At 37.2% G+C, this 27,399-nt stretch overlaps 1 protein-coding gene across 21 annotated transcripts in view; it reads right to left on the minus strand.

Annotated features, from left to right (window-relative positions):
- The window catches only part of ANK3 (ankyrin 3), a 661,480-nt gene that overhangs the window by 208,008 nt on the left and 426,073 nt on the right, over positions 1–27,399 (minus strand). For all 21 annotated transcript variants that reach the window (XM_072756074.1, XM_072756072.1, XM_072756071.1 and 18 more), the window contains 4 exons: positions 12,847–12,948; positions 12,332–12,430; positions 12,025–12,123; positions 3,898–3,996 (listed from right to left, as the gene is read on the minus strand). In XM_072756074.1, coding sequence (XP_072612175.1) covers positions 3,898–3,996; positions 12,025–12,123; positions 12,332–12,430; positions 12,847–12,948 — 399 coding nt within the window. The remainder of the gene's footprint in view (positions 1–3,897; positions 3,997–12,024; positions 12,124–12,331; positions 12,431–12,846; positions 12,949–27,399) is intronic.

The following is a 27,399-nucleotide window of genomic DNA, read 5'->3' on the forward strand; positions in this document are numbered from 1 at the left end:
CACTCTGCCTCGTTGCCTCGCACACACCTGGTGGCCAATCTGCACATGTTAACTAATGAACAGGGTGACTGTTGTTTTAAGAAAGGTCTTTGGCTTCTCTGACCAGTGAAGGGGGTAGACACGGGGATTGTGCAAACTATGACGAGAACAAATTGAAATACACACTCAGATCTGTATGTTTTGAGTCGTCCCATTGTACTGCCCTGGGACTTCACAAAGAGAAGACAGCTACGGATTTCACTGTGGTTAGGTAATTTGTGGAGGATCCAGTGTTGCTGACAGTAGAATAAACAGCACAGAGGAAAAAATCCTACGACTGGCTCAAATTTGAATTCTCCCATGCTTTTATTGTCATGTACTCAGAAGAACATTTATAAATTATTTTTATTAGAGAACTGGCAAGTAAGTTACTTATTTTCTTTGGGTCCTGATATTTGATACTGGTAGCCCCGGTGCCACATGTAGAGGACTACTCCAGTGGAAGGGTGTTGGTACAGGAGAAAGAGAAAAGCTAATTACTTTCTTACTAATGTCTTGTCCTTCTTCCTAAAAGACCACCTTCATCATTCTTTTCCTTGCTGGACAACCAGACGAGGGCTCCTATCACTTATTTGAGTGCATGCACATCAGTGTATTTACATTGAAGGATGTGCAAAATGTTGGCCCCAAACACTTACAGGACAGTATTGCCCAGGCTCTTATATAAATCTGTTCCTGCTGTGTCCTTACCAATTGCGGTGTGCAAACTACTTCTACCCTGGCTTCTATGCTTGTGCTACATCCCGCACCCTGAAAGGTCCTCCTTCTCACTGTACATATATAAATTCTGTCTACTTTTCATGCTTCGAGATCCGGCTGAATTTCCATCTGCCCCCTTTCAACTTTTCCAAGAAAACCCCAAAGAGGAAAAGGATGATCATTAATATAGCTAGAAGGACTTTCTCTGCAGCCTTAAGAAAGATGTAAGAAAGGCTGAATACAACCAAGACATGACCAAAAAGACATCATGGGTTTACACTTAAGGGGATAAAGTTTAGAAATGCAATTTAATGTTATAAGAAAGATGCTTTCCATAACTGTGCAAATATATGACCTCATTTTCATAAAGATAAATATGTGTGTTGTATACACATACCAAAAGGTCTTAATGAATAAAAAAAATGTTACCTCTAGGGAAAGTTACTAGTGGCTTTTCCTTCTTTTTGCTTTTTACCGTACTTTCTCATTGATGTAATCTATTACTTTTGCAAAAGAAAAGGAAAGGACATTTCTTAAAGGATAGAATGGTAGAAGGAAAATTGTGTATCAAAAGTGAATGTGGCAACTCACTTGTAAAACCTGGACAAAATCTAAGGGGTAAAAAGGATAGCCGGCTTCTGGTTCTGAATCAAAACTAAATGGCTGTATTTTCTGCTAATATGAAATTTTAAACCTGTAGGGCCTATACATAAAGGAAACTCCTTTGCACCAGAAAATAAACTGCAGCAGAGACCATCAGCACCCATAAGAATGTGCTTCCTGCAATAAGCCAATTAAAGACACTAAGATACCAGCTCTAAGGTGTCAATAGCTAAAATTAGCAACTCCAGATTTTGGTTCCAAACCTAGTTTAAATGGTTTGGTTCACTCTGTGCAGTTATTCTAAAACAACAACAACAACAAGAACAACAAAATACATGGGGCACCTGGGTGGCTCAAGTTGGTTAAGCAGCCAACTCTTGATTTTGGCTCAGGCATGATCTCAGGATTGTGAGATGGAGCCTCCCATCAGGCACTGTGCTCTGTGATGAGACTGCTTGAGATTCTCTCCCTCTCCCTCTGCCCCCATCCCCGCTTGTGTGCTCTCTTAAAAATACATATTTTTTTTTAAAGAAGAAAAATACAAGCCAAAAGGAAACATGATAGAAGCTCCATGAAAACCTTCTCTGCCTTGTGAAGTATCTGGCACATAATGGGTGCCTAATAATTACTTGTGGGGGTCAATGAACAAATATATTTACCTCATGATTCAGAATCTTAACTAGTAAAAAAAGGAATCTATCTATCTATCTATCTATCTATCTATCTATCTATCTATCTATCTATCATCTATCTAGAAAAAATTGGATATCCAGTACACTGTTAATACAGAAGAGGTTTTAAAAACCAGAATCATGCCAAACACTTAGCAGTAAGTTCAACTTACATTTGCTTCTAAAGTAGAGATACTTAGTGATCTATTCATCACAGTCTAAAAGAATACTACCTGTCCTTCATAGGCAAAGAAAGTACTATGAAATAACTTTCATTAGGATATTTATATTATTTAGTATTTCCATCCAAAAATGGGAATTGATTTGTCTCTTATCCAACAAGTAGGCATTGCTCTGTGCCTACCAAATGTATGGTCTTTTCTTAGCAGCCAGAAGTTATTTTTTTACCTACCTTTAAGAATATCATTATAAAAACAATACATTCCCATGATAAAAATCTTCAACAGTATGGAAGGGTATAAAGTGAAAAGTGAATCTGCCTCCCACGGCTCAGAATAAACCTCTGAGAATACTACGGACATTTTTTTCTATTGGTAAGTATAGGCTTGCCTCATTTTTGATAATGCTGAATAGCATTTTATTATGTATTATTGTGTATTATAATATTATTAAACAGGTTTCCTACTGGTACATATTTAGGTTCATTCCAGTTTTTAAAAAATGTTCATACTAATTCTGCTGATGAACTTCTCACATATTGTTTTTGTATTCCCCTCTAATACATCTATGATGTAAATTCCTAGAAGCAGAATTGTTAAGTAAAAAGTTATATGAATTCTAAATTAGACAGTTACTGCTAAATGTTCTGCAAAAAGGGTTGCAACCAATGATCAACTTTACCAACAGTGTAGGAAAGTTCCAATTTCTTCTACTCTTCAAATTATTTTCCTCATCCCCTTGGTGAAAGACTGGATCTCATTTTTGAACTGATTAATAAATTAATATTTCTTTGACTATGAGTGAGGATGTGATATTTTCATACATTTATGGTCATTTGTATTTCTTTTTGTGTGAACTGCCTCTTCATTTATTTAGTGGTTTCCCCAAAAGGCACGATCTCAAATCAGGGTGAGGTTATATGCAATTCCTCTATTGTGATCTTTCTTTGCCATTTGGAAAACATGTCAGAATATAAGAGAAGCAGTATTATGACAGGAATAATCCTGCATCTGTTTTCATTGTTTTGTTAAGAATAGAGAATATTTAAATGTTGATCTTTTAATATTAGCAATAGATTTCTAGTGGTATACTTCACAAAGAGCACAATCTTCCACTAAGTTTAGTTTAAAAAATAAACTGTATTGCTTAAAACAGCCCCAATGACTTAAGTAAGTTTTTATTTTAAAATAACTCCTCTGAGATTCAAGGATACAAAATTTTCTTCACTACCATGTTTACATAACACTTAAAAACATATAATAGCTTTGCTGAAAAGTGCATTAAATCTAGTTAACTTAAGAAATACATAAATTCAGTGATTATAATTATACTAACTTGTATTTAGAAAAAACAGATTTCAAACTTATCTTACTACAAACATATTTCAAAGAAGTGGTTGCTTTTGAGGCAAAATTATAAGAAACAGAAAAATGTTCTAAAACAAATATGTAGATATTAAACAAATAGTTCAATTATAAGGTAGAGCTAGGCATTTAAGAGCAGAAAGGGTATCTATGCAATGGAAGATTCTTTAAAGATTGATAACAGACTTTCTAGTGTATTTCATAAACATTGAAGAATCCTCACATTTGTACATGACTAACTAAAACTCTAGTGGGACAGATTCTCCATGTTACAAGTCCAGGCTTACAAAATGCCCTGTAAACATGTAAACTCACCCACAGAAAGAACCAACATATCTTACCTCTGTGGCTAGGCTCTGGCTTGCACCATTGTCAAGAAGAAACTTGACAACTTCCAGGTGGTTTTCCTGGGCTGCCATATACAATGGCGTGAAACCATTCTGCAAAAGAAGAAGTAAAATGTTTGTCTGTGGCTTTATTATAGGGCCATTGTAGTTTTCCACTTTACTGATATGATATGTTCCAGAAAATGTTCATGCATAATAATTTTAATAATGTTTTAATATAGATATTCATATTTATTAGAGAGCCTAAGCATGACAGATTAAGAATAGTGTAATTCAAAATTAGAGTTCATAATTTATAACTTGAGTGCAGTTCATAGTTAATAGTGTATAATTCACACCAACAGATACACTTTAGATAAATAAGTACATTTGTTTAATCATCAGCCTCTTATTGAGTGCCTACCATGAGTAAAGGATTTTCTTAGATGATATAAGGATATGAAGAAAAACACATTTGGTCATTTTCCCAATGAGTTTTTTTCCCACTCAAAGATTATCTCTTTTAAATAAAAGGTCCAATACTTTCACATAAAATTAAGCGTCTAAAATAGTTCCCAATTTGGAAGGATTTCTATTAATTTCAAATAGCTTCAAACTTGCCACAGGTGAGGCAACTTGAAACAAAGGAAAGAACACCAGTATGCAAAAGGATATATACTTCAATTTCAAAACAAAATTTAACTAGTAGTTTATTTTTTGTAAGTTTCCTGCCTTGCATTCCTTTTTGCAAAGACATGGATTTTCATGTTCAGAATACACACACGCACACACACATTCATACATGTACATATACATGTGCACACATCCTCTATGTGTGTATATTTATGTTTGTCTGAAATGTGGCCAACTGCCAAAGAACCTGGATTCAAGTACATGAATGTATACACTGCATCTTAAGCTTTTTATTAAAATATGTTGTATATGCATGGTTGCCCTCTAGAATGGTTGCCCTCTAGAATAATTTATTTCACATCTATGAAATATTTTCATATGCTGTCAGTGTAATATTTTAAAATCTTATTGCAAAATGTATGCATCAAAACAGATATTTTTCAAACTATAACAAATTTTCTTTGAATAAATTTTTCAGAATACAGTTCTATTTAACTGAATATTTAAAAATGTTTATTGTGTACATTATGCAATTGCAAAGAATAAAAGTAATATATTCTAAATAAAATGTACCAAATATGGGATCCCTGGGTGGCGCAGCAGTTTGGCGCCTGCCTTTGGCCCAGGGCGCGATCCTGGAGACCCGGGATCGAATCCCACATCAGGCTCCACGTGCATGGAGCCTGCTTCTCCCTCTGCCTGTATCTCTGCCTCTCTCTCTCTCTGTGTGACTATCATAAATAAATAAAAAAAAAATTTTAAAAAAATTAAAAAAAAAAAATAAAATGTACCAAATATTATTCAAACTTTTGTGATTCAAAAGGTTTAGGTCATCATTATAAATATCACTTACTATATGATTACCTTACTTATCTATAATTCAGCCTCTGGTGACATCACTTTTTTGGCTTTTAGCTGAGAATTTAAAAGTAAGTTAAAAAGATTCTTGTGCTGATAAAAGTGATGTCATGTAACAAACCTACCATAGTGTATATACTTTATTCATCAGAGAGTTCCTCTATTCTACTTACTCTATTTTACACATAGTTGTAACAAGCTAGGTTATCTAGTTGCCAAGCTCAAAATTAGAGACACAAATTTAGAGGCAGTAGAATATGACACAGCATTCGAGCTTCTTTTCTTTAAATTATCTAGCTACTAACATCATTGTTACTCCGTTCTATCATGAATGGTTTTATCAACATTAATTACGAAACATAGAAAACCTGCAACACAATGTGTGTGTACACATGTGTGTGTGCCCGTTCGTGTGTATGTGCCTGGTGTGTTTTATCTTTATCACTCTTCCCAGAGCTATGAGGGAAACTGAAAGGTAGTTTAGGATTACCTTTATGTTGCTATTTTTTTGTTATCCTATTTGACTAACATGAAAGAGCATTTTATCCTTGGTTGAGTTAAATATCCTTTAAAAACCAAAACAAAAGAAAAAAAAAACTACTGAAAATATTAAGAAAGAAGAGAAAGATAAAAACCAGGGTGGATTTTTGTGATAGCTCCGTGAACTACTGGGTATTTGTCTTTCTTCTTCAGCTGAAATTTCTAGATGGAAGGTTCAGATTTTAGGAGTAAAGTTCTTAAGAAAAATTTTGAAAAGAGATATTATTCTCTCAACTTCAGGGCAGAGTTTTGCTGTAGTTCAAGATTACATAAGGAGCACTGGTCTATCTACAAATACGTGGCTTCTGGCCCAATGTATGCAGGCTGTTCTTAAATTTATCTTCCAGATCCAAACATTTCATGACCCAGGAAGATAATCTAAAGCCATGTACTGATGTTTAAAGGATACTGTTCTTACAGACCTGGAGCTTCCAAATTATTCCACATGCCCTTTCCACAACAGTAAGGAGTAAACTGTGTGGAACTGCAATTACTCAAAAATAATATGTAGGTAAGGATCACAGCAAGACTGAGCCCTGTAATTAATTGTTTTCCACAATTACTACTACTACTACTACTACTACTACTACTACTACTTTTCTTTCTTCTTCCTCTTCCTTCTCCTCCTCCTCCTCTTCTCCTCCTCCTCCTCCTGCTGCTGCTGCTGCTGCTGCTGCTGCTGCTTCTTCTTCTTCTTCTTCTTCTTCTTCTTCTTCTTCTTCTTCTTCTTCTTCTTCTACTTGAGTGCTTTCCATTCTATTGCATTACTTGAATGCTGGTCTTTTTCAGAATGGTCACATTCTTTCAAATATTTTCATTTTTATAAGTTTTTATTAATATATAATTCACATATCATAAAACTCACCTATCTAAAGTATACAATTTAGTGGGTATTAGTATGTTCATAAACTTGGGCAACCATTCCCACTATCTAATTCCAGAACATTTCATCACTGCAAAAAGGAACTCTATACCATTGGTATTCACTCCCATTCATCCTTCCCCAGCCCCCTCTGGCAACCACTCATCTGCCTTCTCTCTATGGATTTGCCTGTTCTGAACATTTCATACAAATATATGGTGCGATATATTGATATATATTGAATGGTCTCATTTTACTTCTGCTGTTCATAGTGATAAAATGTTTTTGGTGTTTTCCTCCATAATGGAAATTTCCACTTTATTGGGAGTGTTTGAGTGCTTGTGTGACTTGTGTGTTTATTTTGTTTTGCTTTAGTTTTGGTCACCAAGCATCTGTTTCCCCTTCTGGCAATATCACTCCTATTTTCTTTGGGGGACCTACCTATTCCCTGAAATGTGGGTAGCACTTGTCTTGTCTGTCTTTGAGACAAATTAGCCTGCCCTTTTTCAACTACAGGCTAGGCATATGTGCAGAACATCTTCTGTTTGCTCTTCCAGGGCTACTCTCTATCTTTCTCAGTTCTGCTTTCTGCCAAATCCCTGCCTCTCCAACTTCAAATGATCTGGAGAGACCACACTGAAGGGCAACTTTACCACTTAGCTTCTAGTTACTCTTAGTCCGACTATCTAATTTCCAAAGCTTTCCAAAAAGCATCTTTCACTCCCTATTCTATGTGTTCTCCATGTAATTACAATAAATTTCCTTTTTCACTCAAGTTAGTTTCTATTGTTTTAATCCCAATAACACCAATTAATACAAATCTCACCTATCAAGAAACAATCAACAGGGGCATGAGAACACATGTACACTATTTAGTTATGTTTCTAGGGAGTAATTATAAGCATTCTTTGGAAAGACTGAATAAAAATATTACTATTACTCTCCGGTACAATGAAGCTTAAGGCACAAATAATTCAATGTGTTGTCACTGGACAACCTACAGCTGAAATGATTTTTTTGTAAAATAGTACCTGGATTAGAAGAATGGTCAGATTTCAGAAAGAATGTTATTTTTCTAAGGAAAAAAAAAAGTACACCACTGCTTTTTTTTTTTTTTTTAATTAATTTCCTAACTTAGGAAATTTCCAAAACAAAGAGCTGGCCAAAATGGAACATATGGGTGACCAATTTACATTTTTTCCCCTCTATCAACAATGGACTCAATTTTCAAAAGGCAGAACTGCTCAAGATTGAGAAAGTATGTTCTTTGATACCTGATTTTTTTTTTTTTCCATTATCTTCAACACTTTCTGCTCGGGACATTTATTGTGGTGCAAACGAAAGCATGAGAATATGCAGACCTACAGTTTTATAGATCAGACTGAAGCATGCTGTCCAATATCCACCAAAATAAAGTCCTTCTATTATTCCATTTAAGTAAGGGCTTACATTTCATCCATGAACTTTTCTTATCCATCCTATGTTCCTACAGTCAGCCTGTGTACATCATGAAATACTCCTCTGAATTATGAGGAGCAAGTAAGGGCAAGGTGGTAGATTTGGCAAGGGCACTGATTTATATCTGATACTGATTTTTGTGAACATTGGTTAGATTACAGGTGTGCTATAAGGTCAAGGTCAGGGAGACTCTATCATACCTATTTTCTGACTTCATCAAGACCTGACCTCCCCACCATAGAAAACATTTAAAAATACAGAAAGACCAAGGAGGCACGGGTTTAATCAAAGGATCTTTCTCTTTCTGAAAAGGATCCACAGAAACCCAGTATCAGAAGTTACCTGTTTCACCCCTGGGTGGAGATGGGTGGGGACTGGGCAGATGGGGGTCAAGAGTGGGAGGAAGACCTTCATTTTGTCTTTCCATGCATTTTTATGGTAGAACCATGTGAATGTATTCAGAACTTAAATAAATATGATATAAAAATTTAAGAAAACAACCCCCAAAGGTCTCCTATTTGTTAATACTGCTATGAAAATTTGTCCACTTAAAATAGTTTGATAGTTATGGTAAAATATTATCTAAAACATATTTTGCTATTTTATAAACACAGTTTGTACCTTATATGACAGAATAAAGACAGAGAAGTAGAAAAGACCGAGGTATGTTGTTCAATGTGGCACTTTGAGATTTACCAATTGCAAACACTAGTAATCCTTGTTGCTGTATTTAGTACAAAGTATGAAGGACTTAATCATGGCAGAGTTCTTTATAATCACAATTTAATTATCCAACCCAATTTCTTTCTCAGGGTAGGCCTAAATCATTTCTGGAATGTTAAGTAATATAAGAAAGAGTTAACTAACTTATTAAGACATAAGATCAAGGCAATGACAAAAATTAATTTAAAGTAATATCTAAAAATTCTTAGCTTACAGACCTTCAGTTTATAAGATCAGAACTTGATATTATCCAATTTAATTTTTATTTTCAATAGAAGGAGAGTTTTTTTGTATAAGGAAGGTAAAGGATTCTCTTCACACTATTTCTTGTTGGCTATTAAATATTACCTACTTGATAAAAATGTCATTTATTCAGGGATGCTGTCTTTCTTGAATATTTATATTCCTGTGATGTTTTATGTGCTGACAGCTAAATGGAATTTAATCTATTCCATGGCATTATTGCTTGTTGTTTTTTGTAAGAGTTCCCATTTGAAAACCTATTACTAGGAATTATCATGGAAACCCCATTCTGCTGCGTGGCCATCTTATTACTTTTTCTGTCCACAAAATGATGCAGTTCAGACGGCCCATGGGGGCAGGTGTCCAGATGAAGGGGGCATGCTCCACTGCGAACTATGGGGCAGAGCTTGCCAAATACAGCTGCAAGGGGCAGGGAATTCCACAGCCCATATTTTCCTCCATCACTTCCTCATCACCAGGGAATGTGTCTAAATTGAAATCAAATCTGGTCAGGATTTGATTTCAATTGCAGAATCTCTCTGACACTGTCAAAGAGGTTTAAAACTATGGCTGCTCTAAACATCAGTCAGGAATGTGTGAAATGTTTAAAAAAAATGAGGTTTTATTTCTTCTCCCTTGGGGAGATAAAGGAAATGAAAATAGGTTAAAGAGTTCTTCCACTCTCTCAGAGCTTACCACTAGTTATTTTCCAGTATAAAGTTATAGGGACATTTGAAAAAATGTTTTAAAAGCCTGATCCTTTGCTTATGGTCAGTTGGTCAGTATCCCTCTCAAGGTACTATACCTGTCAATATTCCATTTTGTAGCCTTTCCTTCTGGAAAAGCATTATTACTCTAAGTAAATCCTCATAGGGAATCAGCATAAGTGGCACAGACCATATATTAAAGGTCCAACCACAAGGAAGTAGAAAAGAATCAGACCAGATACACAAGAGATCAGACTTTTGGAAGTGCTGTGCATTTGCCTCTCCAGGACACTGATATTTAACAGCATCAGAGCCAAGCTGCTATGGCTGGAGTAGCCATGGAGGAATCATTGCAATTCTATGGACCCATAAAATATAGGAGACCCCTGTTATCCACAGATAATCAGTACTGAAGATGGCTGAGGATATCGGGTACACTTAAAATGGAAGCCAAAAAAAGCCATAGTAGGGCAGCCCGGGTGGCTCAGCGGTTTAGCGCCTCGTTCAGCCCAGGGCATGATCCTGAAGACCCGAGATTGAGTCCCATGTCAGGCTCCCTGCATGGAGCCTGCTTCTCCCTCTGCCTGTGTCTCTGCCTCTCTCTCTGTATTTCTCATGAAAAAAAAAAAAAAAAAGCCATAGTAAATAACAAAAAAAATTAGATTGAGACTCTATTCCAAAAGACAAAACTAGAAACTGTAAAACCAAGTTTATGAGTTAACAAAACATTGGTTATAACCGAAAATCATGTACGAGTTCTCACAATGAACAAAGACTAAACCAAATAGTATTTCTGTGGAAGAAAAACATAATTTTTCCAGAAAATTATATGATGGCTTGATGTCCTTCATTTTTTTTTCACAGCATAAGTAAGAAAATAGCCTTTTTGCAAATGTATTTGCAAACCAAAGACCTCACCTAATTTTTCTTGGTTATTTAATCATTTGATTTTCAAATCGTTCTCACTTGAAACACTTAATCAGAAAATCATCCTAATTCTTCACACATTGCTAGAAAACCACAACCCACAGCATACTTGTGCACCCAGGGTTCTCCACCCCCATCTCCCTAACTTCAAGTGATCCTGTGTCTTTTGCAAAACGTGCAGTTTTGCTCTGTAATCAATTTGTCCAGTACCTGCCCACCTGGGGTGCAGACTGACAAACAGGAACAGATGAAAGCATTCAGCTAGAAGGAATGTTTGAGCAAGGACCAGTTTAAAAATGGTCAGGTTATTAGTGGATACTTATGTGTTATGATGATGTTTTCTTTCCAATACAATCTCATTTCTGTGGGGACTGAAATAATAAAAGATTCAGATTATGAGGGCCTATTTTTAAACCTATTTTAAAGTAAATTCTTTTAGACTAAAAGTCTACCAAGCGATGATCTATTGGTGTTCTATTTATTTATTTATTTAAAGATTTTATTTATTTATTCATGAGAGAGAGAGAGAGAGAGAGAGAGAGAGAGAGAGAAGCAGGCTCCATACAGGGAGCCCGATGTGGGACTCGATCTCGGGACTCCAGGATCATGCCCTGGGTGGAAGGCAGGCGCTCAACCGCTGAGCCACCCAGGCATCCCTATTGGTGTTCTTTTTATAACTTCATGCAAGACTCAGAGCACACAGGAGGTCCTCCTGGATGAATAATTAGCATATATGCAAAACAAAGAATCTGGAAATTTTAGTTTGGGGAATTTTAAAGTTTATTCTATTTTTTTTCTTTTTCTTTTAATATGTTTCAGGGAACAACAATGAGACCTTAGTAATGGAACAGAAATTAAGCAGTGTTTTCCCTTTTTCAACCTGATAAAGCCCTGAAACATTATGAACTTTTAAGAGCATTTCCTCATTTATAGGCATTCTCATTTCCTTTATAAGTTAATAGGTACTGAGACTAGACCTGAGTTAGCATCATAAAAGAGTAAAAGACTTTGCATTACAGCTATTCCATAAACATTTGTGTCTAGAACTACCAGTGATCCAGTTTCATAGACAGGTGACTTTTAAAAAATCTCTCTCACATATAAAAGGACATATAAACCAAGTAAGGACTTGACCCAAAGAACATTTATAAATTATAACAACATTTATTTGCAACAGAATTGTAGGTTTACCTGAGATTGTGCATTGACATTGGCTCCATTTGTAACCAAGACCTTTACTACCTCTGCTTGCCCGGCCAAAGATGCTATATGCAAGGCTGTGTTTCCTTTCTGTAAAATGAAAAGATATGTCAACTCACCCCCTTTATTTCTTTTTCAACATTTTATAAAATATGGAATCCTTCTATGTTTATAAGTTTCCGAAAGAGAACATGGCTGACAAGTATCTCATGAGAAGCTTGCCTTGATTCTTATTGAGGGCTGAAACCTCATTGAATTTGTCAAGTGACATAAAAAGCATTAAATGTGGGATACTGACCTTCGTAGCTGCATCCACATTGGCTTCTCTCTGTAGTAGTTCAGAAACAACTTCCACATGGCCTTCTTTGGAAGCAAGATGAAGAGCGTTCAACCCGTTCTGATTAAGAGTGAAGAGAAAGCTTTACTCAGCAGGTGGAGAATAAAGCAGCTAACAGTCTACTCAGAACTATGAAGATCATATCCTACCAACAATCACTTGTATGTGTGCAGTGTAGAAACTTGAATTAGGAATAAAGGTACTTGAAAATTAGGTGGGTTGTTCTGGTATCATTATATTATTTACTAAATTCTAGGGATTATTAAAGGATGCCTACCTACATTTCTAAATGCTCCTTTAACAAAGCAGAGTCATTTGAAAATCTGAGCTGATGATACCAAAAAAAAAAAAAAAAAAAAAACCTCTAGCAAAAAAGAGAGTCTTAGTAATAACCAGTGAAAGATTCAAGGAGTTTATAGTCCCGATTTTTAAAATTTTAAGTAAAAATTTAAATGGCAACAATAACTACAACTAACCTGATTGCAAATATTGATGTCAACCCCATTTTTTATGTAGTCGAGAGCCTTTTCCAGGTGTCCAGCTCGAGCTGCTCTTAAGTAACTTGCATTGGCATCAGACTAAAATAAAAAAAAGAAAGATATTTTGATGAAAAATTAAAATTATATATGTTAGAACTATTCAGCTTATACTTCAAACTAGAAAGAAAGATATTTTAAATGGAACTATTATATTTCTAACATGAAAATACCATCAAAGGTCTTTGTAAAGTCATCAGGAAAAGGACAAATTCTTGAAAAGTGAGTTTGAAGTATACAAAGTTACCATGATGTCATAACTCATCCTTAACTGAAAGAGAAAATGTCCCCTATGATGTAGGTACCTTAAATCAACATACAATTCCCGGAGAATAAAGAGAAATCCCATAACTTCCTGGTGGTCTCATTATGAAAATCTCACTATTCTATTTGTCAGAAACTTAACATCTATTCCATAGTCAACTATTATAACCAGTTTTTCAACTCATAGCTTCACAAATATATGTAATGTTGTTATACTAGTTTAACAGAATTCGGAAGATGTTCTCTTGGATTTTTCTACAGCACATAGCCACCAGTTGGAACATAGAATGTATTTGAAAAGCATCTAGAAAGGTCTACACAGATTGTGAAGCATACTTTCCACAGGTTTTCGAGCAAGCTACAGCCACTACCTGAGAAAACTCTATTAGGAGCATCAGCAAGAGCAAATAAATGAACACATACAAATTTAAAAACAACAAAAACCAAATCTGTAATTCATTCACCAGGAGCTTACAACTCTGTCTTTCGGCTAAACTTTAGTATCTATGATGGTGGAGGTCAAACCATCAACTAAGGAAATCTTTAACAGAAAGAAGACAGTGAGAGAAAAGACTTCAAAGTTAGATGGGCACAATTTGTAAAGGAGTCCTGCTCCTTGGAGAACAACACAGAAGCAGGTTTTCCTGAAAGGGGAGCCAAAAACATTTCCTCCACTGGTTATCACTGCTATCATACCGGCTTAAATAAGAGAGGAAATTATCTTCTTTTACCCATTTGGTGAAAACCTTCAAAGCCCCTGTTCACAGGCTGGAAAGCCTTCCTAAACCTCCTGGGCAGCGATCAATTGCTCAGTGCTCCCAAAGCGTTAAATTCATCGAGCCCTCTTGGTATTTCTCACACAGCCTTGTGGGTTTGGCTATACCTGTCCTTCTTTCCCCCTAAACTGTAAGCCCCTTAAGAACAAGCAGAGGCAGATCAAGGGGCAGGCAGCTGGATAGTAGACAAGGTGCCAATCTTTGAGGAATGCTAATTCATCCCTGGAAATGTAATTGAGCTGAAGGAAATCCCATCTCTCAGAAGGATCTTTGGTTCCCGTGTGGGTCAATTTAGTTAAGATTTTACTTGCTCAGGTCCTCGAAGGAGAGACCACCGTTTCTATGATGTCAACCCTTCTCACCGATAGCAGTACACCTCTCAATGGAGGAGTATCCTTTTTTCTTTGAATCAGGCCTTTCTAATCTCAATACTACTGGCATTTTTTAAAAAGGACTTTATTTTATTTTAGGCAATCTCTACATCCAACATGGGGCTCAAACTCACAACCCAGAGATCAACAGTGACATGCTCCACCAACTGAGCCAGCCAGCCACCCCTACTAGCATTTTGATCCAGATAATTCTTTGATGGGGAGATGGTCCTGTTTGGGGTCGATGTTTGCTAGCATCCCTGGCCTTCACCAGCTATCCCCTATTTGTGACTACTAAAAATGTATCCTGAATTGCCAAATTTCCGTTGGCAGCAGAGGAGGGAGGGATTTCCCCTGCTGAGAACCACTGCTTTAAATAAAGAGCAAACCAATTTATTTACAGATTATAGGCGTCATTAGGCTTACATCTTTGGCCTGCCTGAGTTACCACACGCCTTGACCTACCACAAGTGGGCGACTATATGCATAACATTCTTTTTTTTTGTTTTGTTTCCCCTGCAATTAGAAGCATCCTGGCACAGAGCAGATGCCTATAGATGTTTTGTGAATGAATGAATCAATCAATAAGCAAATTGTATGGAAGTAACTGTATTAATTAAAATATTGCCTGCAACAATACAGGAAGTTTGCTTTGCAACAATAGCAGCTATTTAAATGGAGAACCTACTAGATAGAATACCAAGCCGACTGCCAGAGATGATAAAGGAAGCCATTGAGTTGGGTATCTGGGAACACATGCAGCTATGCTAAAATAAAATTGGGATTTGAGTCAAGCATGCAAATCATTTAATCAGAGCAGAAGGCTAAGTAAGAAGAGGACAAGAGATACAGCTTCAAATAAGACAAAGGACAAACCAAAGTTTCCAGGAATTTCAAGAAAAATAAAATACTATTTTAAGGAGGCTTGCTACTTTGAGATGGTTGGTTTGTTGTTTTGTTTTTGTTCTTGTTTTTGTTTTTTTTTCGGTCTGGTTTAAAGTTCAGTTACAAATTAGCTCTGCAAGGATGGCTCATTGTACTGTAGAACATCATCTTTTTGTGCCTGCTCGATGACTTATCAGTGAATTTGCCCAGAAGGGCTCTGATGCCGATCTGGGAACAAATGACATCAGTTTGCCGGGATATTTCAACTTCCAGAGATAACAACCGTGAGTAAAGCATCCCCCATTCTGACTCGCAGTGCATAAAAACAGCTGCTAAACAGCTCAAAAAGAGGTATCATGATTCAAGGAAAGCCTCGTCATTATTCTACATCTGAAAAGTCTGGCAATTCATACCATCGATTTTCCTCTCAGAATTTTTCCACCAGACTCTCTAAAGTAGAGCAAAACACAAACAATAAAACCCAAATTTTCTCATTCAGTGGTTCTTGACCTATTTGGAGTCAGATTATTTTGAGATTAACAAAAGTTATGAATAAGTTCTTTTCCTTCAACAATTGCACATGTATGAAATGCACAGGCCAAATCTGCATTTACACACATATATCTGCCACTAATTTCATGTGGTTCAGGACTGCCAAGCCTACTTTTGGATTCATGTTTAAGAACACCTACTCCAATGATAAAGGGTTTTCTGGCGGATACCTTCATAATATCTATTCTACCCCGTGACCTTGGCAGCAGATAATTCTGAGGTAGCTAATTTATCATCTGAGAACTTTAAGAACAGGAGAAAAAACAAAAATAATTTTCTTCACTTTCCTCAGCCCTCTGTTACATACAGACATCCTTAACGCACTAATACATAACAATCAGCCACTTTATACTCTAAGGAAAATGTATGGGGGGAAAAGAGGGAGGAAAATACAAAGTGAAAGCAAGGGGAAGAAAATGACATTTGCCTTGAAGAAGAATGACAATTTAGGAGGTGAAGTTATTCATGCCTACAGAAAAAGAATCTAAGAAGATCCTCCTTTTATTCTCAGCCACTTGCAAGAACACAGCTACCTCTTCCTTCCACAAATATTTGTTGGATACCAGTGGTGCGCTGGTTGTGCCGACACCTGGCTGCAGGGCAGTGAAAGAAACAGAACGGCACAAATGAAGACTTGCTTGCTCTCACCTCACTCTTAAACTTTCCAGAATCATGTTGCTTAAGTGACAGGGTAAATAATGGATTCTTCACTATTTTTTTTTTTCAAATTCTATCTGTAGTATGTATACAGTGCCATTTCTTTAATGCTAAAAAATATAAGATTTTGTATTTGGCTCAATATCAATGCATATATTGCAATTCTTAGCTGTCATTTCATTAGAAACATAGGAGTTACTCTTAACCAAGGCTACAGCCTGTTTTTTAATCTTAAACGTTCTATCAAAACAATGCCTCTTAAAGCCAGTTGTAGACACAGCACTATGCAAGGAAATCAGGTCTCACGAGAAGCTGAGCTCTGCCACATGGAAAGTCCTACAGAGGAGGTCACAGCCTAAGGAGTCTGTTGGCACAAAATGATTATAAGCAGATTGGTCTGCATTTTTTCCCCTAGATGATCAAAATCTGAAGGAAGAATCTAGAAAATAATAATAATATCTTTCATCACCCTTTCATGTCTTGTCTACTTAATCATTTTACTAGAAAGGAAAGAAATATGAACCATGTATGCTTTTCAAGGAAATAGCTTCAAGGATAGAGTCAAACATTATTAGGAATTCATATAATAACTCAGCATTTCCACTGACACTGGAATATTGATATTATTAATCAGAAAGCAGTGATTAAAATGAATAAGCATTTCCCAAGTGCCAATCTCAGTAATCAACTAATACTTCATACCTCTGACTATATACTAGACACTATTATAAGTGTCTTATAATAACTTCATTATATTCATTTAATGTAGTATTAATTCCATGTGTCCTCAGGTTAACTTAGTCCTTATAATATTTCCATGAAGAAGTATAGTGAGTTGAATAGTGTCTTCCTAAAATTCATGTCCACTTGGTACCTCAGAACATGACATTATTTGGACATAGGATCTTTGCAGATATAATTAGCTAAATGATTGGATTAAAATGGGCCCTAAATACAATGACTGGTGTCTTTGGAAAAAGAAAAGATACATAAATATCAAGTCATGATGTTGTACACCTCAAACTAATATAATGTTATATGACAACTATATCTCAAAAAAAAAAGAAGAAGTAGAGATTGGAGTTAAGTTGACACAAGATAATGCCATGAGCCACTGGAAGCTGGAAGACGCAAGGAAGAATAATCCACTACAGCCTTTATAGGGAGTATGTCTCTGTGGACACCTTGGTTTTGGGGTCTCCAAAACTATGATGAATAAGTTCCTATGGTTGTTAGTTACCAAGTCTGTGGTGGTTGGTTTTGGTGGCCCTAGGCGACTAACACAAGTAAGTACTATTATTAGCTCCATTTTATAGATGAGGAAAGTGACCTATAGAAAGGATGCATGACTTTCCCAAAGACACACAGCTTATGAATGGCAGAAATACAAACTCAGACAAATTGACTCCAGAGTCAGTTAATCAACTATTTTAAGAAAGTGCTTGGGGTGCCTAGATGGCTCAGTTGGTTGGATGTTTGACTCTTGATTTTGGCTCAGGTCACGATCTCAGGGTCATAAGACGGAGACCCACATTGTACTCTGCACTGAGTGTGGAGCCTGCTTAAGATTTTCTCTCCCTCTCTCTCTGTCCCCCCACCCCCCACTCAAGTGCATACCTGCATACTCTCTCTCTCTCAAAAAAGGAGGCTTAATAAATGGGGCAGCCTGGGGCAGCAGTTTAGTGCTGCTTTCAGCCCAGGGCATGATCTTGGAGACCCAGGATCGAGTCTCACGTCCGGCTCCCTGTATGGAGCCTGCTTCTTCCTCTGCCTGTGTCTCTGCCTTTTTCTCTCTCTCTCTCTTTCTCTGTGTCTCTCCTGAATAAATAAATAAAATATTAAAAAAAAAAATAAATGTCTGCCCCATAGTTTATGCTTGGCAATTCTTGGTTCATTCATTCATCTTCCATCCATCCATCAGTCCATCCAACCACTAAATTAACTATGTAAGTACTTTCAGGTATAACAAACGTTACTAAGAATATATAATGCATCTGTCACTGCAACTAGGTACTAATTTGAGACATGTGATCTTCTTATTTTGATTTAAAGGTCCCAAAACTTCCTAGCCACTCAGGTACACAACTTCTGTGTGAATCTTTTAATTGCGGTATAATTGACATATAATATTAGTTTCACATTGCATATTGTATATATTTGTGTATATTGTAAAGTGAATTACCACAATATTTGTCACCATACATAGCTACAAATTGCGTATGTGAGAGATCTGAATTTTTGGTTACTTGCTTCTTCTTTATTCTTTCCCTCAAACTCTCTTCCAGAAAATTATGTGTATGTTTCCTATCAAATATTCTGTCTCTAGGGGCCTTTTTAGTTTAGTTTTTGTTTTTTTTTAAGATTTTATTTATTTATTCATGAGAGACACAGAGAGAGAGAGAGAGAGAGAGAGAGGCAGAGACACAGGCGGAGGGAGAAGCAGGCTCCATGCAGGTAGCCCAGTGTGGGACTCGATCCCGGGTCTCCAGGATCACGCCCTGGACCAAAGGCAGGCGCTAAACCGCTGAGTCACCCGGGCTGCCCTGCCTTTTTAGTTTTTATCTTCCCTTCAAAAAGTACTTATCAGGGCACATAGCTTAGTTGGTTAAGCATCTGACTCTTGTTTTCAGTTTAGTTCATGATCTCAGGGTTGTGAGACAGACCTGAGCGGGGTCCATGCTCAGCAGGTAGTCTGCTTGAGATTTTCTCTCTCCCTCTGCCCCTCCCACTGCTCGCTCTATTTCTCTCTCTAAAAATAGATTTTTGTTTTAAAAGTGCTTATCATAATGTATCTCATACATACAAAAGAAAGCAGGAAACATATTTGAACAGTTTAAAGAAAAATCCTGAAAGAAATGCCGGCATGCCCAGTAAGCTCAAGAATGAAAGTTACAAGTAGCTCCATAGACTTCCAATGAGCCCTTCCTTGACCAGCTCTCCAAAAGCATCATCTGTTCTAGTTTATTATTCTTATATCTTTCTTCATAGTTTTAATATCAATATAAACCTCTCTAACCTAAGTATTACGTAGTTGACTGTCTTTGCACTTTCTATAAGAGAAATCATACATTATGGATCCTTCGGTCCACATGCTTCCTTTGTCTACTGTTGTATTTCTTAGATTCATCCAGGCTGACATGTGTAACTGTAGTCGATTTATCATGGTGGCTGCAGAAGATTTCATTATGTGATTGTAACACAATCTATTTATCCACTGTGGAGTTGATGAATGTTTGAGTTGTTTCCAGTTTGGGTCCACTATGAACAGTGCTGCCATGAACATTCTGGCACTAGTCCCGGTGCACACAGGCACCTAGTATCATAAATGCTGTGTCACTTGGTATGTGCTAATTCAACTTTACTAGTTAATGGTAAATTGTCTTTCAAAGTGATTATACCAATTTATACTTTCTGTGGTTTGTGATTATTGATCATGATTTCATATTCCTTAGAAATTAATCTTTGGGAATTCTTTTAGGCCTGGATTAATGGTGCCATATTCCAAAGAAGAATTTAAGATTGCTACTTCCAGTTGCCTAGAGGCAGTATCAACCCAAGATTATTTTTAAAATAAACGCTTGCCTTCAGGGTTTTTTTGTTTTTGTTTTAAAAGACTACACAGATAAATTTAGATCTCAAACTGGTATGGATATGAGGGATTCCTTGTGGTTACACATTCTCAGAGAAGATTTTTTTTTTCTTCCTTCCAGTTGGTGACAAATTGAGACAAGCAAGTTTTGCTACACTTTACATGTGATAGGTTTACTTCCTGTCAATCTTTATATTGGGAGCTGCACCCTTTGGGGCCCAGTTTATTAGAGGATCTCTTATTAGACTGTCTACTTTGGGGATGTTCTAGGCTTTGCCTCCAGTGCCCTGTTTCTGCAGACAAGTAAAACTGGTTTTTATTTTCATGTCATTTTTACCTCCATAGAACCCTTACTTTTGTGCCAGTTTACAGTACACTTCAAAGGACTTACTTTTCTTACCACCCTAACATCATAGCTTTGCTTGCAGCTGGATATATGCTTAATCCTCCCCCCGCCCACCCCCACCCCCCCGCCAATTCCTCCTGCTCTAATTGCCCAGTTCAGGTCCATAGCCATGTATTTAGGCCCAGATCATTCTAAAAAACCTCTAAGAGGTTGTAGTTAGTACAACTAGCCCTAGTTGAATATTCCAGTGTCACTGAATACTGCCTAGGAGCTTACCAAGGAACCACTGGGGGTTCTGAGAAAATCATGACAAACAGCTGCAATTTAGTGAACTCCTACTATGGGTCAGAGACTTCACTAAGCACCTTATGTATATTATTTTTATACACATAGTTAGTTTTTATTTCTTAAAAATTCAGTCAAGACAGGAATCTTCATTACAGATGCAAAAAACTGAGTTTCATAAAAGGTAAGTGACTTGTCCAAGGTCACAGAGCCAGTAAGTAAACAGCAAGGATGGAGAGTCATAGCTGCTTGATAAAAGCCCAGGCTTCTTCCTCTTATACTAGTGGTCCTGTGCAGCCCTGGTGGCCAAAAATACTGAGATCAAGAGTAGGCTGAGCAAGCAGATTTCCTTACGCCAATCTGCAGTTTCACCCCAAGGAGATACACTGTTATCTGCTTTATATGTTGATGTTTGATGGCATGCTTCATTTGTATAAATGTTTCTGCTTTTAAACCACAGTAGTTGATTGCTGTGGGATGGCCTCCAAGGCCTTAACTTTAAGACCTGACCCAAACAAACACTTCCAGCCTGAACTAAAAACATGAGTACTTATCTTGAAGACAAACTGGACAGCTTTTTATTCCTCAAACGCTTATTATTTCTAGACAGGACCCATAATTTCCTGGCACTGTGACATCATCCAGCACATCATTTTGCCAGTAATGCTGACAACCAGCCCTTGCTCCCTCTCCCCCAACAACAGATTCATCAACTAAACCCTAGGCACAGCTCAAATGTCACTTCACCTCTGCAATTTCCCTCCATAAACACTAGATATGACTCCCCACTCTTGACTCCTAGAGTACTTGGTCTATTCTGCTCAGGTGCCAGGTGTCCATCAAGATGAGATGTAATCTCTTTTAGGGCAATCCTTGTCTTGTTCATGGCTGAGTTCTATATAACAGAATCCCAGTAGTGCTGAATGAAGAAATGCTGGTCCCTTGGATGGTCTAATGCTCCAGAAGCAAAAACCCACACCAAATTAATTGGGAACCAAAAAGTCTGCTATTTCTTGCTGTCTCTCCATTTCACCAAAGAAAGGTTAAGAGTCTAGTGACAGACTAAGGGGTTCTTCGACACTTGAAGAGAAGATAAAGGGGATAGTTCCCAGTGGGTTTGAGATTACCTTGGTCTCTGATCTGTAGAGTAGATGACAGACTTCATGTATCTGTGAGAATGAATTTGCGGCAATCTATGGAAAATGCCCTACATATTGTAAGTGTCCATTTTTAGTTATGGTACCATGTTATTAGATATCTGAGCACTTAAATGCCTTCTGATTCATTAAAGTATAACAAACTGTAGGTCTCACATACATGAACTGACAGTTACTACTAAAACAAATACCTTATTCCACAGGTGATGCCAGCAGGTGCTTTGCCCAAGGTGAACTAGGGAACCAGGCCAGACAATTGCTACCTACATTTCAGGGAATAGGTAGGTCCCCTCAAGAAAATAAGAGTGATATTGCCAGAAGGGGAAACAGATGTTTGGTGACCCAAACTAAAGCAAAACAAAATAAACACACAAGCCACACATACCACCAATAAGATGGAAATTTCCATTATGGAGGAAAAAAACAAAAATACCAAAAACATTTTATCACTATGAACAACAAAAGTAAAATGAGACCATTCGGGATCCCTGGGTGGCTCAGCACTTAAGTGCCTGTCTTCGGCCCAGGGCCCAGGTCCTGGAGACCCGGGATCAAATCCCACGTCGGGCTCCCTGCATGGAGTCTGCTTCTCCCTCTGCCTGTCTCTCTCTCTCTCTCTCTCTCTCTCTCTTTCTCTCATGAATAAATAAATAAAATCTTTTTTAAAAAAATGAGGCCATTCAACATCATTCAATATATAACAATACATCATGCCATATATTGTGCAATTCCATGTCTATGCAGACATTTCAGAAAATAAATAAATCTGTTTGCTTAAACCATATTCTTAACTTCACTGTGGGTTTGTGCTGAAAGTGAAATCACAAGTCTGGGTCTTCAAGGAATAAACATTATATCTCTCCTAACTAGGAAAACAAATCTTCATAGTGGATGTTTCACTTATTCTATCACCAGAATTAAGGATTCATATTCAACACAGCCTTCAACATCTGGCAGTTAAGCAGTGAAATCGATTCGGCCTCCAACTTGAGCATACAGTTGTTGCTTTCAGTGATCTTACAATCTAGCCATGCACATTGGAGGTAGCATGTGGAATGAGAATTTATGGTAGCAGAACCTGCAAAAGATGATGGAGTCCATAGATCCTAGGGGAAAAAGCCATTTCTGCATACTGAATATGGCTAGGGAAACAGCTAAAAGGAGGAGAGGCAGGAATTCTAGAGGGGCCCCAGTCAGCAGTGAACAGAAGGAAGGAAAAGCAGAAATACAGAAATGGCAATGTTTCAGGAATGGCAAATAAACAATTTCTCCTTAAAAGAGGAGGCCCCTGAAGACAATGGTGAAGGAGAGGTTCAGAGAAGGTTTGAAATGCCATTTAAATCTGACTTAAGCTCATTATAAAGATATCAGGAGCCAGAGAAGGGCTTTGAGGAGTGGGAAGAAATCATTAGATTTATATTTTAGCCCAATTAATCGATAGCAGATTCATATTGGAGAAAATGGAGCTTTCAAAAAGAGCTGTAGACCAATGGTTGTCAATCTGTTATGCTTCACGGATCTCCAGGGGGACGACTTAAACAAATAATCAAACGAACAAATCAGCTGCTAGCCCCAGAGGTTCAACTGGTCTGAGATGGGACATTTTAATAAACACAGCTCACATGACTCTAATGTGCGACCAGACGTGAGTACCACTGAATTAGTTTACAATAAAAATATGGCTCTGTATGACAAATACTTATATTCACTTATATGTAGTACCTAAAAACCAAATGAACAAAAAACAAAAACCAGACTCTTAAATACAGAGAACAAATTGCTGGTTGCCAGAGGGGAGGTGGGTGTGGGTGATGGCTGAAACAGATAAAGGAGATAAAGAGGTATAGACTTCCAGTTAAGGAATAAATAAGTCACAGAGATGAAAAGGACAGCATAGGAAATATTGTCAATACTATTGTAATAATATTGTATAGTGACAGATGATGACTATACTTATCCTGGTGAGCATAGCATAATGGATAGAATTGCTGAATCAATATATTTGTATACCTGAAGCTAATACAACACTGTATGTTAACTACAATAAAAAAAAAGAAAAAAAATATGGGCCTATGTGATACAGATATTTGGGGGCAATAGCAGGTGGAATGGAAGAGAAAGGAATGATGAGAGGCATTCTGAAGATCTGCTGACAGATTTTTAATTTCACCCAAGAGAATGTTTAAGATCTACATGCCAGAGTTTTAAATTTTGGCTTTCATGTTAGTCTCTCCCTGCTTTTTCTTACTCTTTTATATCCCCCATTTAAAGCAAACCTTTATACCCAGAAACTAAAGATGTCAGAGTTAGTACTGGACAGTAATTTTTGGTGAATAAAGTAATACAGATTTATAAATTATTCTCAGTCAGGAAGGGGATTTACACAGTATGGGGGTGCTTATCAAAATCCCAAAGTGCTCCATGCAACTGCTCCTTAATTAGTGATTTAATGTCACTTGTAGTTTTGAAGAGAGTGGACATGGAGCCACAGGGCTGCTCAAGCATGTGAGGGGAGCCAGTAACAAAGGGGGGTGTTTATTTATTTATTTTTTACCCACTAGACTAGATTAGAATCGCAGTTCATACCCAGAGACATGGCTATTCAGATAGTGCCCACTCAAAGTTTCCAGATATTTTAGAGTAAGATATTATGTGTTGGTATTTTATAGATATCTTGCACAGTGATCTAATTTCTGACCAATTTCAAAAGAATGTGACCAATTGCGCAACCCACAACAACTGTGACATTCATGCAACAATCTGCCTCCTGTCAATAACAACTGCAAATCTTTAGGAGACTGGTTTTTTCCCCCACCCTGACCTCCACCAAGGGGTATTAGGTCTGTATCTTAGCAAGTAAGTCCTTTTTAGGTGTGTGTGGGGGGGGTAGGGTACAGAGATCTTAAAAGGGATTTGTGTGTGTGTGTGTGTGTGTGTGTGTGTTTATATGGCAAATGCTTGAAAAAATTTGAACCATTTTAGTTAGGGAAGATTTTAAGTTATTAAGATTTCATTCTTTTTTTATTTAATTGCTGCCTAGTTCCTGGAAATCAGCGTTTTTCATCTATAAATCAGCACTGGGAGGGGCAGAGAGGGGCTGGTGAGGGCTTAACCAGTAGGGAAAATGCTTTTAGAGGCTATCTATATGTGTAATCATCTCTAGCAAAACCACTCGAAGGAGAAGGGGCTGCCTCCACAGATTCCTTCCGATTGCTACAAGGCTGCCTTTGTTTGTAAGGACTCTGCTTGGAACTAACCTTAGTTCATCCCTGAAAATGAGGTCACTGTCCCCTAACACATGTTAGACATGGTTAGCATCTTTCCACTGGACCTTTGCCAGAAAGGCCCCTGCTGGTGCACATTTCAAATCTGTCAGGGCGTTTGTGCACAGTGGCCCCTCTAATGCTGAAAGGCAAAACAACATTTCCATCTTTATCTTCAAGTAGAGGGGACTGGGAACCAGTTAAAAAAATAAATACAGTGCTGGCAGGCTTTTGTTTTTATAAAAACAGTATTTTTAAGAGATTTACTTTGCCATGCTGACAAACCCCACTCTCATCGAGTCTGTCTACTATGATCTGGTTTACATCCAAAGGAAGACCCAGAATCCAGGCCCCTTGCAGTGTCTTTTCTCGCCCAGAATTCAGAGACCTAAAAATTCTCCTGGAAACTGATTAGAAATAAAAATAAATACTGAGGAGAAAGAGGTTTCCCACGGGGGGGAAAATATTGGGTGTTAGTGGTGGGTGGGAATTTCTAATACTCCTCAAAGTGAAATTGATTCTTTTCAGCTGCAAAACAGGATTTATTTGAATTTGTCTGAATTTTTGGGGGAACATAAATAAAGTAAGATTTTAAAGAGCAAATTTCACCTACCTCTCAAGGAACATAAGACCATTTGTATCAGGGGAGGAGAGTATTGTATGTCTTAATATTATGCGGTCAATATAATAATCTTAGGTTCTGATTTGCAGTAGCCTGGGACAGAATCTTGAACCACTTGACTTACAATTTTCAATTAAAAAAAAACTTCCCTTACACTATGGAATTTTAAAGTATCTTAGTGGGCTGTGGACATAGATTATGTCCTAAGACTATCGTACAGTAGGTACAATGCTATAAATGATATTTGGAATGGATAGATTAGAAAGGTTTAATTAAATGCCAGGTGAGTTCCCCCCTTCCCTAAAAGCTTCCGGATAATTGTGCAATGTGAAAGTACTCTTAGAGATAATGACAGGTAGCTTATTCCCAAATGAACAAAAATGGAGAAGTGTTAATAAAAGTTCCATTTTAGCCAGGGTAGCAAACACAAGACATAGAAAGAGGTGTAGCTCCTTATTCAAAATATTCCTGAAGTTTAAAATGAAAACAAAATGAACTCTTCACTTTATTCCATTCAAGAACATTTCAGTATGGGGTAAGTTTGTCTTTACTTGCAGAAGAATAAAGTTATACAGCAGGGACCTATTAACCTTAAAATTAATAAAACATTAATCTTTTGTTATTCTGAAATACAAAGACCCAAACAAATAAGTAGCCTGGAAGAAAGCCAGAGATGGAGAAATTATTTCTGAAATGTATGTTTTCCAGGTGGATTCATTACCAGACATGTTTGAAACCTCTGTCGTGTTTGGACATGTTTCTGGTTATCTCTTGGGATGAGGAAGCACAAGAGAAATGGTAATATGTTGCTTTGGAACAAACAAGCCTATCTACAGCTCTCTCAGTGCTCAGCAACTCAGAACATGTAACAGCTCTGGAGAATTTCCTTTTTTTTTTTTTTCCACCTTAATCCACGAGGATGGAATATTAGCATGAAGAAGATTTAACTTTTGATAATTTTAATCATTTTTATTTCAGAGAATTATTTTCCCTATTTAGGTAAAACAAGAATGTAACTGAAGTTTGCATAAAGTTAGTTAGCAGCTAGTGTTGGTTTGTAATGTGTAAATTTTGTGGATGCCAGGCTCTCCAAAACATATGACTGAGAGCCTTTTCCATTCATTAGGCAAGAGGAGAGTGCAGGACAAAAATACAGAGAGCCACTAGGGCCTTAAACTTTCTCATTATCAGTCAACCCTTCTCTTTTCTTGCTATGCTTCATCTAGCTCATCCGTCTCAATTATTTCCCACATGAACATGTTTTTTAAGAAATTCTCTTTTAAAAAAAAAAAGGAAATTCTCTTTTGCTCTCCCATGAGCGAGGCTGCCTATAAAATACTTGATGCGAAATCCGTACTCCATTGTTCACCCGAGGAGGTGGCTGTCTTCAGTGATCAGGCTCTCCCGCCCCTGGAAAGATCACTTGACATGTACCCCTTCATTTATAATTGTTAGAGCAGGAGAGTAATTTATGGAAGTGCCCTTGACTCACCTCAACAATACATACTAAATAATCTCAGGAGACATAGCCCTGACCTAGTCAACTGGTAAGTAAAGATTCAATATAGTAAAGATTAAATCTTAGTCTTAATATATAGCTTTGCTTTGTATTACCAAAGAAAAAATGTGCATTTTATTTTTTCTAACACATTTTGTTTTTTGAGGGAGGTTGAGGTTACCGCATCATCTCTATTGTATAAATAGAAAGCTAAAGCAAAGCCAGATA

This window comes from Vulpes vulpes, chromosome 4 (assembly GCF_048418805.1).
Source record: "Vulpes vulpes isolate BD-2025 chromosome 4, VulVul3, whole genome shotgun sequence".
In the NCBI taxonomy this organism is placed as follows: domain Eukaryota; kingdom Metazoa; phylum Chordata; class Mammalia; order Carnivora; family Canidae; genus Vulpes; species Vulpes vulpes.